At 41.0% G+C, this 17369-nt stretch overlaps 1 protein-coding gene across 2 annotated transcripts in view; it reads right to left on the bottom strand.

Moving 5' to 3' along the window:
* Positions 1-5232: 5232 nt before the first annotated feature.
* Positions 5233-17369, bottom strand: part of LOC310855065 (E3 SUMO-protein ligase PIAS1-like) — a 45231-nt gene continuing 33094 nt past the window's right edge. For both annotated transcript variants that reach the window (XM_083759926.1, XM_083759925.1), the window contains 7 exons: positions 16738-16811; positions 15622-15782; positions 14036-14172; positions 11930-12161; positions 9250-9389; positions 8575-8615; positions 5233-6828 (listed from right to left, as the gene is read on the bottom strand). In XM_083759926.1, the coding sequence (XP_083616052.1) occupies positions 6460-6828; positions 8575-8615; positions 9250-9389; positions 11930-12161; positions 14036-14172; positions 15622-15782; positions 16738-16811 (1154 nt within the window). In that variant the 3' untranslated portion in view covers positions 5233-6459. The remainder of the gene's footprint in view (positions 6829-8574; positions 8616-9249; positions 9390-11929; positions 12162-14035; positions 14173-15621; positions 15783-16737; positions 16812-17369) is intronic.

Below are 17369 nucleotides of genomic sequence, written 5' to 3' on the forward strand. Positions count from 1 at the left end.
CATCAGAGCGACGATCTGTTCTGCGTCAAGTCTGTTGCGTGCGTGCGTGCGTGCGTGGTGCATTCAGGGAGTCCTCGAAAAGCTCGTTGATTGGTACATCTTCCATTCCCTCTGAGTCTGAGACAATACAAGATTTGAAATTAGATCCACGTGTATGTAAAATAAAATACAATTATCCGAGTCCTGGCTGGTATCAGCAGTCAGCACCACACTAATGAAAAAAATAAAGACTTTGATTTTGAGACAGTAAGTACAGATTCAGAACAGACAATAAAAACAGTATAAATAAAATAAAAAGCACATGAATATGCAATATGGAATGGTTTAATTGTGATAAATATAGCTGCCTTAAAGGACCACTTCACCACTATCTTCATAGGTCCTCACTAATAGTGATAAAATGGCATACTTTATTTTCTACTGTCTGTGTCTGTGTCTCATAGGAGGGCTGTGGGCAGTTCAGAAACCCGTACACCAGTGACATCATTGTTAGGCAGATTTTTTTTTTAAATTATCGTGAGACCGATGGCTTCCATTTTCGGATTGCAACTTTTCAGTACTAGAAAGCCTGCAGTTTTGACATCATCATCAAACCCGGAAGTTATGCAGGAATGCCTACTGAGTGGCAAACAACTACTTTCTGGCCCTGACAGCCCATCCATCCACACAGAAAGGTTGAATTAAACAACATTAAACAATGTTAAACTCACTTTGCCTGTTGCTTTGCCACTCGATGTACCATCCACTTTAAGCATGCGCAAACCCAGCTTGGATTCCCCATCGATGATGTCACTGGTGGACGGGTTTCTGAACTGCCCACAGCCCTCCTATGAGACCCAGACATAGTAAAATGGTGCCATTTTATCATGATTATTAGTGAGGACCTAGTATATGAAGATAGGTTGAAAAGTGATGAAGTGGTCCTTTAAAAGTGAAAGATAAAAATCAAAAATAACTTTTAATAACACTAATAACACACACATATATATATATATGTGTGTGTATATATTATATATATATATAGGCTATAGAGAGAGAGAGAGACATAGCGGTCGGATTGGCGGTTCTGCATAGTAAATGTGTGATTGTACCTTGATTAATGATCAAGTTTCAATGCATGATCTGCTAAAAGGAGCAGGAAAAGCAAGACAATGACAGAAATAACAGAATGCATTTTATTACATCTAAACTTTTCTACATAAACAGGTAACATTTAATAAGTAAACAATTTCTTTCAATGCAGGTAATAAATATTTTTTTTTACTTAGTATATTTATACAAACCGACAATGGTCTACTGTACACCGTCTTATCTTTGCCCTCTTTGAAGCCTTTTGAATTTGTTCAGTTGGAGCTATGAAAACAGAACCTGTGACTTTAAGGCAGTGAGTGCAGATGTAGACTAGAGTCTGACGTTGAGATTATTTACCTAAAATGGGACTCTATAATGGCCAAGTATATATTTTTTTACAGTACAGTTTTCATTTTCTAAAAATATATAAGTTAATTTCTTCTCTTGTTCTGAATGAACACATACAAACATACAGACAGACATCAAACTCCCACGTTTGGACAATTTCAGTTTCCCACAGATACAATATACACATTAACAGTTCCCTTTATCCAAGGTGAGACATCATGACATTGGCATCTAATTGAGCTGCATTGTGTTCATTAACTTTGCTTGTGTGGATTTAGAACAAATTATCATGGTAAGCATAGAATAAGTGTGTAATTGAATTAACTTTGTATTGTACAGACTTGACCAATCAGGCACCTCCAATGTGAAATACATTGCACATTACTCAGAATACACCTGTGGTTATGTCTGTGTGGAGTAAGGTTGGATAGTGGTTAAGATGACAACGGACAGTCCTGTGGTCCTCTACTCATCTATTATCTGACAACAGTTATCACTGACAAAAAACACGCTTGAACGCAAATACTTAAGACAATTCTCCTGGCTCCAACCTGAAATGTTCTCACAAAAAAACAGTATTAAAGGTTTGAAGTGAAAGAGAGGGGAGATTTTTTCTTCTTCTGGTAAGCACTAAGCAGACAATAATAAACCAAGGGGTGTGGTGGCCGGGTGCTACCATGAACATCCAGGTTGGGATAGATAGAAACAAACAATAAGGCCATTCCATGTAGACCCTAATATATATGTAGAGTTCAAAGGAATCACATTCAACATGGTCTGCACTCTCACTTCATCTGTGACCAAGACGACCACATGCAGGTACACAACTATACCTGTTGCACTGTATCAAGGCGTGCACAAGATAAAACAAATTCAAATAAATAGTTGTGATCAAATGCATTCATAAACCAGGGTTATCTAGTCACATACCCAAATATTGGTCATACATTTTTGAATTGTGGCTTTTAGGGTTAGGACTGTTATCATACAGTAGCACATCTCCCAAGACAATACATATAAATATTCCTGTGACAAATATGAATGACAAAACACTACTTTGTGAAAACAGTGGGCAAAAAACAATAGAGAACATTAAATAAAATCATAAAAAATTATGACATTGTTTTAACATATCCTAAGTGACGTTGTCTAGCGCTCTAGTGCGCCGTGCACACATACATACACACACACACACACACACACACACACACACACACACACACACACACACACACACGCACGCACACAGCCAGTCAGCCACACACACACACACACACACACACAGATATCAAACGTGTAAAAAGAAATTATATACTGTATGAGAATAAATAAAATACTGCACTACAGGAAGAGGAAATATACAACCATAATGACCTGTTTTAAAGGTTTAAAACCAATTAGACACTTGGATTGGTGCCCATAAAAAGCAGATCAGATGATAAATTATGAACGAGGAGGAAGAGAGAAAAAGAGGGGGTGAGGGAAAGATACATGAGCATTTTGTTTAAACAAGGGAGGCTACAAAGCTCCCAACTTATTAATTGAGCCGCAAAGTGATAGTGGTTCTACATACATTACATCTCTAACTCAACATCTACTGTAACATATGGTGCAATTTGTGTCAAGGTCAAGAAGGTCAATTATCGATTTACACATTATCGTACATAACCTCTCAACAATTCACAATGATTGCAAGTTTGTCTCAAGCCATATACCTTCCTGCATTACGTTTTAGATAATGTAAGACATTGATGTAAATTGACATTGAAGTTTGACATTTTGAGGCTCAACTATGCAAACCTTTGTCACTTTGCATTGGGCTGACAGATAAGAGTGGCAAGGAGGATGAACAGGTTTTATAGACTATTTCATTGAAGTGCTCTAAGGATGCTAGGTAAGAAGCCAAGACCCTTTCCTTGGACACATCCATTCAGTTTTTGGTTGGCCAATGAGTGCTACAGTTTGCAGTCCTAAAACCCAGAAGCGTGGTTCACAAGAGGATCTCTCACCAGGTTTCCAATGTTTTTAGGTAATTATCACAAATATGTACTAACTACAGTAAAGATGGCAGTGCGTATAGTGTTCAATCTGGTGCGCTGTCTGCTTAATAAATAACTTAATTGATTATCAATCAGTAGGTATCCTACAAGAAACCAGAGCAGCGGTCCAGGCACCTAGGCCGGTAATCCAGCCTGATGGCGTGTCGCGGGTTCGAGTCTAGAGCCCGTCGGCCTTTCTTACTGTACCCTATCAATAAAGGCGAAAACGCCAAAAAAATATTTACAAAAAAAGTAGGGAGTCTGGGACCAGACTGGCCACAAGAGGCTAGGGAGACCACCTCTAACCACTGCAGATAATGTTCCAATTATATAGTATTAACATACTTAACCATACAGATCGGTTAAAATAATGGGTTATTCGTTAATGAGTACCAGATTGTAGCTACAGAGCTTTCTTAATTTATCCAAAAACCCAATGCAAAAACCTCCATTGGAGATGTGCAGGTAGATCTCATGGCCGAGGTAAATTCTGGGTTAGCCTACAAAATAAATAACATCCCTGTAACACACATTACAATCTTTTCTATAGCATATGTTTACTACATTTTCTATCATCAACCAGTTTAGTGAAATTTAGCGATTTAAGGGAGAGAGAAGAATTAAGGGGGAGAGAAGCCAAGGGCAAAAGGTTATCCTGTCAACATCAACAGCACAATTAGTCAGTACTGAATCTATTTGGGTTAGACTTAATATTTGAGATGACTTTCTACACCACAGTCATTAGTCTTGATCCCTGTATACACATTCAGTTCAAGCAAACCCTGTATTTTCCAACCTGTAGGTGATTAAAACAATAAGTTACCGAAAATATCAATCTCACTTTAGCAGTTTCAAGTCGTTGAGCTACACTCCAGACAAAAGTCTTGTATTTTTAACCAGCTGGCTTTTTGTTCAGGACAAGACCTCCCACATCACCTTTCATGTTGATCAAATGAGAGATGGTGGTATTACTTCTTCTCATTGTTCAAAAGAGAATGTATCGGCCCAGGCCGTAGCGTAACGGTCTGGGCACCGGACTGGTGATCCAGTCGCGGTGTGCCGCGGGTTCGACTCCCGGACCCGACACGGCCTTTACCGCATGTCATCCCCCCATCTCTCTCCCGTTTCCTGTCAGCCTACTTTCTATCCCTTAAAAAAATCAATAAAGGCGTAAGCCGCAAAAAATATCTTAAAAAAAAAAAAAAAAAAAAAAAGAGAATGTATCCCAAAAGGTAAAAGCAATTTAAGTCAATCGAAGTCTTCTGTATATCAAAGCCTACTCTGATGATGTAACCTGCAACAGATGTACCGGAGTGTGAAGGTGGTTGTGCACTGAATGTTATTTTAGACTTAAAAAATATTTACTGCCTATCTGTTTAAAAGCATGCTGTTCAGCATGCATACTGGCACTAGTTGAATTTGGTCATCAGTCCCGGGATAGCTGGAACAAATCTCCCTTAAAGTCTACCCATGCCTGAACAGATCGACTGCCTGAAGATTTCTTTCCAGCTCCAGGCAAAAAATTAATGTACCGGTACAGACACCGAAATGGAAACAGTGTGGCATTCCGACGCACCGCCATTCCGACTACCGGTACATGGCTTCCGCGTGCGGTTAGGTTTAGAGACAGGTTTAGTAATGAGCACATTGGAATGCCGGTGTGTCGGAACAGCGGGCTTCGGAGTGCCAGTGTGTAACCCACGGAAATTACCAACTGTGAAACAACAGAAGTGGGCTGAAAACAGTCGCACACAGACTCAACTGCACTCAGAAAATAGTTATGGTTTTTGTATGTACCATGTGTCATTTTTGGCATTGTGCAAAAAAGATAAATATTATTCATCCAACTAAAAGCTCTGAATTGGCATGTACAATTGAACATTGAACCTTAAAAAGAATAAAAACAACAAAAATGTGATCTGCAAAACCAGTGACAGCAAAAGAGATGTTGTAAGGGTTTGGGAGTCAAAAGAGTGAAAAAATTAAAAATTAAAATCCAAACCAGAAATGGCTGATATTGAACTACACACTCCACATACCATCAACCTGAAGGTGTAAAGGGAATGCATATAATAACAGTTTAAATATCATACATAACTTAAAAGCATGAATAGAATTAGTAGTACATGAATAAACAGTACAGTCGAGCTTTGAAAAGGTTTTCTCATTGGAAAACACAAACAGAAATACTACACCTTAAATATGAAACAGAACAAAGAAAGAGTGGAAGAGAGCAAGCGAGTGAGCAAGCAACAGAGAGGTGAAGAATTAAAATACATGTCATATTGAGAGGTAATGCAATGTTAAACTGGAATAAGATATAGCCAAAGGAGAACTAAAGTTGTTGTACGTGGCATTGTAGGCATATGTAGGCTATAAGCTGGGGGGGGGGACCTTATTCTCCACTCTAAAATAGCAATAGAAGCATATCACTTGACTGAAAATGTCTCAAATTAATATAAAAAAGTAAAAGAGGAAAATATATTTTGTTCTCTGTACACGGCGTCACTCCTCATTTTCATTTAAAAAACAAAGAAAAAAGTGCGTTCCTCCTCCATATTTTAGCATCCTTGCAGTTTGTGCAAGGTGCCAGCATAGCGCTGATCTAGGTACAGCCTTTAGAGAAGCAACTTCATAGATACTGTAAAGCCTTGTACTTTGGACAGGTTGCTGATGTTTAAGTCAGCATATATAAACAATGTCCAAAACGCTACCCTTTTAAACCCAAGTCAGTGTAGTTGAGGGTGCATCCACAGCAACCATTTAGACTACAATGCTCCTCTTGAGGCAGTCTCGGCACACAGTTTCAAGAACTCGCCCTACATTTCAGTTTGATAACTTGGACCGGTCTAGTCTCTGGAACACAACTTTACCGTGCGCCCTGTCACTGGTCAGGGTCAGTCGAGTTTGCCCACGACCGCGTCCTGTTCCAATTGTTCGACAGGAACTGTCTATAGTTTCACAGCTCGATCCAGTGGAGCGTCTGTGACCTCTCTGCGGGTCAGTCCAACGATATGACATCAGGTATCCCGCCATAAATAGCCGCCGCTGCTGCTTCAGTGCTGCCGCGGCTCGCTACGACACCGGGGTGTGCGTGTGACGTGACAGAGTGAGAGGTGACGGAGTGAGAGGATGAATGTGTGGAGTGAGTGTCCCGGAGGCTGCTGGACGACACCAGACTGCTGCTGCTGCCCGAGCTGCTGCTGCCGCCGCCGCCGTTTGTCGGCGCGGCCGAGGAGGCTCCCGACTGGTCCAGGAACAGCTGGGAGGCGGACGAAGATGTGCCGTAGGGCAGAAAGCGGTTGAGAAGCAGCTCATGGTCCTCGGAGGCCGAGGCAGCCGCTGCGGCTGCCATCACCATGTTGTAATGCTGGAAAGAGTAGTAAACACCAGTGAGCTGAGAGCTCAACGCTGGTCAGTGGCGTGGCTTCGGAAAAGATTCAAAGAGTAATGTATCGATATTCGACAAAACATTAATGATGAATGATAGACTATAATTAGTCGCACGCACGCACGCACGCACGCACGCACGCACGCACGCACGCACGCACGCACGCGCGCGCGTGCGCACGCACGCACGCACGCATGAGAGAGAGAGAGAGAGAGAGAGAGAGAAAGAGGGGAAGAGATGTTCTCTGTCCCTTCCTTGTTAATATTGATGACATCAGGGATCTCCATACCTGATGATGTCACGAGTCATGCCTGGGGGTGACGGACGGACTAACTGACGGGAAATGCACCTGCGGTTACAAATCTGCCTTCTATATCAAGCATTAATGAAACATAGCCTGACAATTTACATCCCATAGCCTGGAGGGACGAGAGCTCTGTGATTGGCTAGTCTGTTGCTAGTCAAACCAGTTGACTGACCAATCATGTAACAATATTGTCTCAACCGAAAATCCTGTAAATACAGCCGTCTGTAGGGGGCTACATGCCCATGCTTATTAGTGGGCAACACATTATAGTGTTTGTTCACCTATATTTATTTATATTTACAACCCCAAAACTTTGGCATGCTTAGATCATGACGCAACTCGCCAATACAGTCCACAACCATTTGTGTCTAACGTGATTTTGAATTTAGTTTAAAATCCACTTTTTGCTACTCCTCCTACAGATGTTGTCCAAATCTCACAAAAATGGTACACATGAGCTTTTTGACAGACATTTGATTGCCCATACCATTCGGCCGTAATTGGCTTTCAAAGTTGTTATTATCAAAGTCAAATAATAATTATCAAAGTCAAATAATAATGTGAGAGGACAGCTATGTTTTTAGGTCAGTTTTAAATGTGGATGCGGAATCGAGAAGTCCTTGTACAGTAAATAAAGATCCATTAAGGAGGCGCACCAGTAGATAGAGTGTCAACCACAATCACCAGTAGGAGTCCAACTGGAGACCTGTTGTCTGTCATTTCCCATCTTTGCCTTCAGTTTCCTATCTCTACTGTCCTATCTACAGAAAGCCATCAAAACCAAAAAAGGCACCAAAGGAAAATAAACCTTTGTATAAGTGTTAGCTAGTGGGAAAATGCACTAGCTCATTTGAATCCAGCATTTACTGATGCAAATATTTTAGCTTTCATTCTAAGGAACTCTCAGTGTATTCTTAATGTACCGGTACTGTAACAGTAAGCCGGAACTTGCTGCAGACACGAATGTTGCTAGGCATTAAGGTCTATGTAATGACACTGAATAAGCCATGGCCACTGGGATAAGAGTAGTGAAACAAATAAAAAATGAAAATTCTAATTAGCATCTAAATCGAATCACTTCTTCCTTATGACCTGTAGCTTAACTCTTGTCTAGTAAAGTTGGGTGAGAATGCTCACATTACATCTGGAGATGTTTCATTCACAACCGATTAAGGGAAATTGAGTCCCAATGCATTACAATGGCGGCGGTGGTGCGGTGCAGGTGGGTTCTTCCTCCGCTCTGTTGTTGTGATCAGCACTTTGGAATCATTTTTAACACTATGACAAGCGATTACACCGTTTTAAAGTGAATTTTCATGACAAGCAACTATCAAGTCGGCGCTGTGGCTCTTCAAAGGTTAGTGAGTTCTGGAACACGATTGTTTAATCACGGCATTGTGTTAAAGAGACAGACATACCTGCTGGTTGTCACCTTGAAGAAAAGAGAAGAAGTTCAAATCTGTGAATCAAAAAGGCAAAGTTTGCATTGAGGATCAACATAAATCATTGAGTATAAATATTCGTACATCTTATGCTTTTGGACTGGTGTGCTGGTGGTCAGTGGCCATGGGACCAGGAGTGACAGGGTGTCCATCATCAGCTCCAGTGGTGACTGGTGACAAATGATATGCTGGCCTTTTGTTTTTCTCTCCAGCTGAGGTTGATGTTGTGTGTGGAGTGAGTTGAGGGTGAAAACATGGATGCATGTTAAACATTCACGGTCACCAGCACATGGCTGTGAAAGTAAATGACAAGAACTCTAGCGTCCCTATTCTGTGGTGAACATTCGGCAAAGATACAGGATTGATCAAGTGAAATGGATGGAAACGAAAAAATTAGCAGACAAACGCTGTATTGGAACAATATAATATAAGATTGAAGTCGATGAATGTGTTCTCTTTGGCAACCTATCTGAAAATGTATTTTCTCGTTACTAAAGAGAAAAAAGATATGCGTTTAAGGAAGTGAAGTGTGGAACATAGAGTGGACTGGATCGGACCAACTTTTTATTTATTCATATTACACTGGCCATGTGATCACTACTGGTTCTGTGTGCGTGCGTGTGTGTGTGTGTGTGTGTGTGTGTGCATTACCTGACAGATCATTGGGGGTATGGTAGTAGGATCTGTAGTCCTGGATAAGAGAGGGGACAGGGGGGATGTAGTTTGTGTCTACAGACGGCATGCTGGGAGTCCGGCTGACGGGGGACGCCTGGTGATGCAGGTTTAACACTCTGAAGACGTGTGGAGAAAGAAACAATTAGAGAAAGGGTCGCCATGCAACTCCTTGCAACATGCAACTACTTGCAACAACTTGCAACCAATATTCCCAATGGCAGTTGCAAGGAGTTGCATTGGTGTGGTTTGTTTTGTTGCAAGGAGTTGCGAGTAGTTGCGAGTAGTTGCGGCCTTGAGTTATAAAAAACACGAGAAGGAGCCTATGAGAAATAGAGTGCAGACTTGGCTACAGTGAACTACGGTTGTTGTTAAAGACCAACTGTAATGAGAAATTGTGCCAACGTCTGCAGGAATAGATACCATAGCCTAAGGGGACAGTTGACTGAACGTGTTCCGCTGACTGACCCAGACTAAGCAATGCAGGTAGAGCTCCAGCCAAGCACTGTACGAACTGAACGAATCGTTTGACCCGAAACGTAACTACTACTACGTTAACTACTGAATGATTCAGTACACTGAAAACCATATTAATCTCATAACTAGTTCAAATGCACACTGTGTGGAGGATTGAAAACTCTTGTTGGTTCAATCCTGCCCATCGCTGTGATTGGCTCGGAAACACCACCATACAGAGCGAAGAGTTTCCCAGTGTAAACCCACCATGGGCAAGACCTAAGCTGAACAGACTATCAGCGGAAGTTGCGGGATTTTAGCGGAATTATTGCCCAAGGAAATGACGTTGATGCTTTACAAATCAGTTTACATTCTCCGCGAATGAAAGTGTTGTTATTGGTCGGGAAAATATCGTATCCGGGGGAAATACATTTGACGGATGTTCCAGAGGATACATCCGCCGATAGCTTCTCTGCCTTACGTTGTGACCAGGCTTTTCTTTTCGCAGATAAGTAAGCCTGGGACCGAGGCTAGTGTAAACCATATATATCTATATTAACAAGAGAGAAGTTGTCACGTGGCAAAGCGAACTAGCCAATGAAAAGATGTGCGCATGAAAACTGTTCGCAACTCCCCACCCCCCCCTCCTCTTTGGCTGCTGTAATATGATCTCCCCTATGGATCTCCCTCCGTCTCCGCAGAGAAACCTTACCTATAGTCGCCTCACCATTTCGCTTATTCCTTCTAAATCTCTGCATTTAAAATAGAGGTCGCTCAGCGAATGTCTTAGTTACATTAACATTGTGCTTATAAACTACTTGGTTTGTTCCTAACTACTACGATTAGACAGATCGCGTTTGTTATTTCGCTACTGCCAGTACTTCTGATTGCACGCACACACACACACACACACACACACTACCCCGTGTCCCACATACACACAACACTGCCGCGTGGATTTAAGCTGTCAAACCATACAGCATTGTCATATTTAAAAGGCGCTTTATAGCTTCTCTCAGCTCAAAGCGTGTATGAGTAAGGAGATAAATGAACAGCTGACGTCGGTGGGAGAAGACGTCAGCTGTGTGTGTGTGTGGGCGCGCGCGCGTGTGAGAGGGACGATAAACAGTCAGCAACACGTTAAATTTCTACTTCTACTAAAGAAAGAGGCAGCGATGGAGCCATAAGTCCATATCCATAAATTCGGGGACATAGATTGCGCAAAATACTGTTAAACATGACGGCATCAGCCTGCTGCATCCTCCTAGCTGTTGTGTGCTAAGCTAAATCACATCATACAGGACCACAACAGTCAACACGGCTCTGACCAGGGTTGCCACATTGACTGAGAGGGAAACAAGCAACCAGGTCTATGAAAATGTTAACAGGCCAGATCAAGTCAGAAACTGTCAAACATCATTGTCCAATGTTGTTTTAGAGCAGTGGTTCTCAAACATTTTCATGTCATGGACCACTAATATTCTATATATATATATATATTTATATATATATATATATATATATATATATATATATATATATATATATATATATATATATATATATAATATATAATATATATATGTACTATATATATTTACTATATACACACACTGGTATATATACAGTGTACACAAACCGTATATCTAGGTGTGCCCCCAGATTTTTAGGCTATGAAAAGTGTGCCCTGGGACAAAAAAGGTTGAGTTAAGCGGTGCCCAAAAGGTAGATCACGATCTCGGCCAGCGCCAAAAATGCTCCCAGACAGCATAATCGGAGCAAATACCGGGCAGTGTGTATGAGCCATAACGTGTTGACTACACTACACTACACTAATAAGGACACATAATAATAACTAATAACCCATCCGTTACTACATGTGGAGTCAACTCCTGCAATTTCCTTCTTCCCATAGTGCGTGGCAAAGTAACTCTGGGATGAGCGGCCGCGGAGCGGCCGCGAAGTTCTAATATATATATATATATATATATATATATATATAATTAGATAGAACAGTGTATAGATAGAACAGTGTATAAAGACAAGAAGCTGAAGGCAGAGAGGGTGAAAGACCTGCAATACATGTCTCTGTCCGTGTGTCGGCAACAATATGGTCAGTGCACTGTCACTTGTTGGTACAAGAACCTCGTGTTAATTCAACTCTGAGATTTGACCAGGTATACAGTGTCGGGGCACGGCTCACCCTTTGTTCATTACGGGCGAAGGCGCGGGTGACAAGGAGGGGCAGCTCCTTTTGGGCGGAGGAGGCAGCGCTGCATGCCCGGGTGGCGGTGGAGACGACGAGTCCTGGCCTTCGTCCTCTGAGGAGCTGTCTAACGTCAGGTCAATCACCTGCACCTTCTGTCTGCTGCCGCCGTTGTGACTGGATGAAGACGAGTTACGCTGCTCCAGGTCTGACGATGTCCGACATGAACCTGGAGCGTGGGAACGGGGGAGGGGGAGGGCACGTTGAGGTAATGACAGTGGTGGAAAGTAGCTAAGTACATGTCCTCAAGTACTGTACATCATCATACTATTTATGTTTAAATTCAAAAAATGCATACAAGACATTCCGTCTTCTTTTCACAATTTCTTCCGTGTTACTTCTGACATTCACTCCTACCCCACAAGGCAAAGAGATCATTTTGAATTACCCTATTCTATTGTCGCACTTCCAAACATCAATCTTTCATCAAATGTAGAGGCCCTCATCTATGGAACTCCCTAGATGCTTCACTTAAATCCTCATTATCCTTGCCAATATTAAAAAAACATCTAAAAAAATATCTTATTTCTTCCTCTCTGTAGATTACATGTTTTTACTTTGATGCGTTATATTTTGTTGTTGTATTGTTTATTTCTTATTATTTTTTGTGCAGTCTGTTTTTATTTCTTTATTGCACAGCTGCCCCCCTTTGCCAACTTGTAGACTTTTGTACTGTTCTTTATGAACTTTTAATCTGTTTAAACCAAAGACCTCTTCCTACAGGAAAGGATTCCAAATAAGCCAGCTAGCTTCTTCCCTTCCTTGCATTGTATTATTGTTCTTTGTTCTTCTTATTCTAAACTATAATTCAGTCAATGTCTGAATGTCTGAATGTGTGTCTGTGTGTCAGAAACACCGCCGTAGCTCCTCACTGCCTGCACCAATCACTCCTTCACACAGACATTGACCATAATAATATGGAGGTCTTAACCAAGCCCTTTTTTTCAATTTAACAAATGATAGATTAATAATGAATTTATTAGTGAATAAAAAATGCGAAAACGCATGCACGGCCACAAGGGGTAGGGGGCTAGTAAGTACAATTTTGAGGTATTTGTACTTTAGACTATTTGTAATTTTTGTATAGTACTTAGTATCTTCAATTTCCAATATTTTTACATCTCAGATCATAATATTGTACTCCACTACATTTATTTGAACACTTTAGTTTCTAGTTACTTTATAGATTTTGATTACATACATTAACCTTTTGGCATTTTGAAAATGGCCGAAAAAAATAAATGTAAATGCTATTGTAATGTTGACTATAGATTATACAGCACACGCGCGGACGCATGTAGACGTTGTGGCGACTGTCAGAGATATGATTGTTACTATGGAGACAGACAGTGCAGCACGCCGTACAGTTGTCATGCATTAATCCATTTTGGGCGGGAACCCCTTTTGGTGTTAGCACTATGTTATGCTTTAGCTATTGAAAAATAGCAGATCTACAAGCTCATAGCTACGAGCTAGTAGGTCTGCTATTTTTCTTTTATCGAAGAGCGACTAACATAGAAGACATTTTTTGAATCTGAACTCAGGTCAGGATGGAAAACTGTCAGGATGTAGAAGACATTTTTAGAATCTGATCTCAGGTCAGAATGGGTTAATAGAGAGAAAGGGGGAGGGGGATGAACATTTCTTTCCCTTTTGCTTGTGTCCTCATTCTGCCCTGCTGAGATTGAATAATCAATTCCATATACATGTGATCCTAGCAACTTGACGCTATATTATACCCATGATACAATTTATCTGTCTTTATTTAGCAAGTCTTTATCTGCGTTTTTTTCATAGATCCATCCATTTACAGTATACACCCATTTACACACTGCCTAAATTGATACTGTTTTTAATAAATAGGATGATATAATTAACGCAGTTGGATGACAGATGGATAATGAACATGTAGACACGGATTTGGGTGTCGAAAAAGTCCCATCCGTGCCATCTCTAAAACATTAATAACACACGGTAAGATACCAAAAAAGCAATTTATAATTGTTGTCTACTAAAAGAAATCTACCCAGCTGGTTGTCTCACCATCCAGTCCGTTACTGTAGGAGGCAGAGGACACCTCCTGCACTTCCCTCTTGGACCTCATGGGGGCCCAGTTGCCATCCTCCTTGAACTGGATCTCGTCACAGTCCATGCAGCTGTTCAGGATCTCCATGAAAAGCCTGTGGACGGAAATACAGTAGTCACACAGTGGTACTGTACATGCACCGCAGATCCACCCACACAAGCATACAGGGTACAGACAAAAAAGCTACGTTTCTATGTCAGTCGTTCTTCGATTTAAAAAAAATAGCAGACCTACAAGCTCGTAGCGCGCCACTCGGTGGCGCACTATGAGCTTGTAGATCTGCTATTTTTCAATAGCTAAAGCATAACATAGTGCTAACACCAAAAGGGGTTCCCGCCCAAAATGGGTTAAGTACAATCTTTAGGAAAATACTGGAGTTATTTGCCATTTTCAATACTTTTACTTCTACTCCACTACATCTCAGAGACAAATGTTGCACTTTTACTACACTACAATTATTTGAAAACGTTGATTTTGATTATTATTATTACAAACAATACTAACCACTTCTGTCCTTCCGGTATATATATTTCAGCCATGTTAAAAACATTTCAAAGGATGTTTTTAAATAGATTTTGAACTTGCGAACTCTGCACAATACTACTTTCACTTTTGGTACTTTTGATGCTGACACTACTTTTACTAAAGTACATTTTTAAAGTGCATGTAACAACATTATTATACAATATACACATTCCAGTATTAATACTTTTAGTAAAGTAAAACATGTGAGTACTTCTTCCATCACAGGCGATGACCACTGCCAGGCTCCTAACTGTGCTGTGCCATTTTGGTGATAATGCCCAGCACATAAAAACTAAAACAAACAAAAAATATAGGCCGTCTTTAAGCACAAGCACGTTCAATCAATATTGAATTGAACGTACACCTGCTTAACCCATTTTGGGCGGGAACCCCTTTTGGTGTTAGCATTATGTTATGCTTTAGCTATTGAAAAATAGCAGATCTACAAGCTCATAGCGCGCCACCGAGTGGCGCGCTACGAGCTTGTAGGTCTGCTATTTTTTTAAACATCGATCTCAGGTCAAAATGGGTTAAAGGGATTGGGACATTAAAAAAAAGGTTTTGGAATTGTTCTTGTTTTTTTTAGGTTTTCTAATCTCAATAGCACCCAAAAAACATGAACGTTTAACATTCAGCAGATTTTCTGTGATCTGGGGTTTTCTGGCTCAAACAGGTGCTCTGATTTGCCGGCAGTAAGTGACATCACTTACTGCAAATCCCATATATGTCAATGGGATTTGCAAGCAGATGTCACTGTTTCACTGTGTTGCCTGTTTTCATTGTAGCTCAAAAGGCCCAAAAAACCCCAAAGAAAACTTCAGACCACAGAAAATCCACTGAATGTTCAAAGTTCAGGTGTTTTGGGTGTAATTGAGGTCATAAAACCTAAAATAAAAATAAAAATAAATGAAAATGAATGTCATAAAACTTTTAAGGACTCGAGTGGCTGAAGATAAAAATCTTCAAAAACTGAATTATCTATGCCTAGCTACTGTAAATGTTGGTAGAGCCGACGTACCCGTCGATGATGAGGTGCTCATAGGGAGCCTTCTTGTCGCAGACGGGACACACCCAGGTGGGCTTCTTCTCATTCATCTGGATGTACAGTGTGGCGTCAAAGCACTGGAGGTGGGAGCATGTCAGAGCCCTGCACGGGATCATCAGACGCATCTTCCCAAGCTACGCGCATGCACGCACGCGCGCACGCGCACACGCACACGCACACGCACACACACACACACACACACACACACACACACACACACACACACACACACACACACACACACAGGGAATGGAAGATAAGGGTATAGAGCACAGTACAGGCAGAAGAACACAGCATGAGTAAGTACAGGCTGGAGGAACACAGTCAAATGAAAGAAAGACAGATATTTGCTAAAAGGACAAATAGGGCTTCATTCTTGACTTTTACACAACATTCCTTCAAACCTTTGAACCCTATGCTATTTTTCCCCACTGTCTTCACTGGCTTTGTAGGCTGATCACATAGTCACTATACCACTGTCAGCCAGAAATGCCACATATTATTTTTGACTTTTCAGGACAAGCCAGGCTACTCCACAATGTCATCATTTGGTGGGTGAAATGCTACTAGAAATTAGCTAGGGCCCATTTTATGAACCTAAACGGTTTCATGCTATCTTTAGCATTTTGTTATCTTGTAGCATATCCAAAAGGTCCAAACACTCTGATATGATTAGAATAATGGACAGAGGAGAAGGCCTTTGGGATAATAGAACCATGTTGGTCGGACATTGGATACCTTAATACGGTAAAAGAGTATATGTTAATGTGTACTGTGTAGTGTAAAACAGAAAATCGTAAAATTTGTAAATGTTCACCACCAGTAGGCTAAGGCATGCTATATTTCATATTGTTCAAGGGCAGAGAGAAGTTCTAATGTTTTCTCCTTTACATTTGATTAATTCTGTGATGTGACTCTCGGAAAGCATTTCCATTGTCAGTCGAGAGGCTGTCGAGTCAGTCGAGAGGCGAACTCAGCCTGCGCTGTTTCAGACTGTTTTCACTGAGACCACATTATGTACATAACATATCATATCTGATATTTTCGGGGCGTGTCAGAACACCTTTAAGTAGCAGAGTGCTTCTTTACCGGACAAAGGAGTGACACTCGCAGGCTGGTGGTGGCTATTTCACTGTCTGGATCTGCTGTTAACTTCTCTTTGACTGTAATAGACAGAAGACACCCACACACGTGCGCACGCGCACACACCCACACCCACACCCCCCCACACACACACACACACACACACACACACACACACACACGTTAGTGAACAGAATCGAATAGCCAGACCACCTCCTGTGAATCTGTTCTGCTTACTTTTACTCAGACTTCACTCTCAAAACAAAAACAAAAACTCCTCTTTGAAAGCAACAATGGTCATTAGGAGAGAATTTGGAATTCTGCAAATGCTTTCAAGATATCCACTTTCTGAGACACAATGAGCAAATGTGTTCTATCTTCTATTATGAAGAAAAAGAAAAACCTGCACACTCATCTGCTCCAATGTAAATTATGTAATTTAACGTTTCTCTTCATCAAGTGTGCATGTTATTATTTTTCTTCATATTATTTTCAATCCCGCAACCTCAACCAAATGATGTGCATATTCTATTAGCTTTTGTTCTATCTTCTATTCAGTGTTTTGAGAGAGACATGGATACATAGCAATGTTCCATACAGTGAAACCTTGCATGCTGTGATACCCAACTAACAAGCCG

The sequence above is a fragment of the Protomyctophum parallelum genome, assembly GCF_964188405.1.
Source record: "Protomyctophum parallelum genome assembly, chromosome: 2".
NCBI lineage: Eukaryota > Metazoa > Chordata > Actinopteri > Myctophiformes > Myctophidae > Protomyctophum > Protomyctophum parallelum.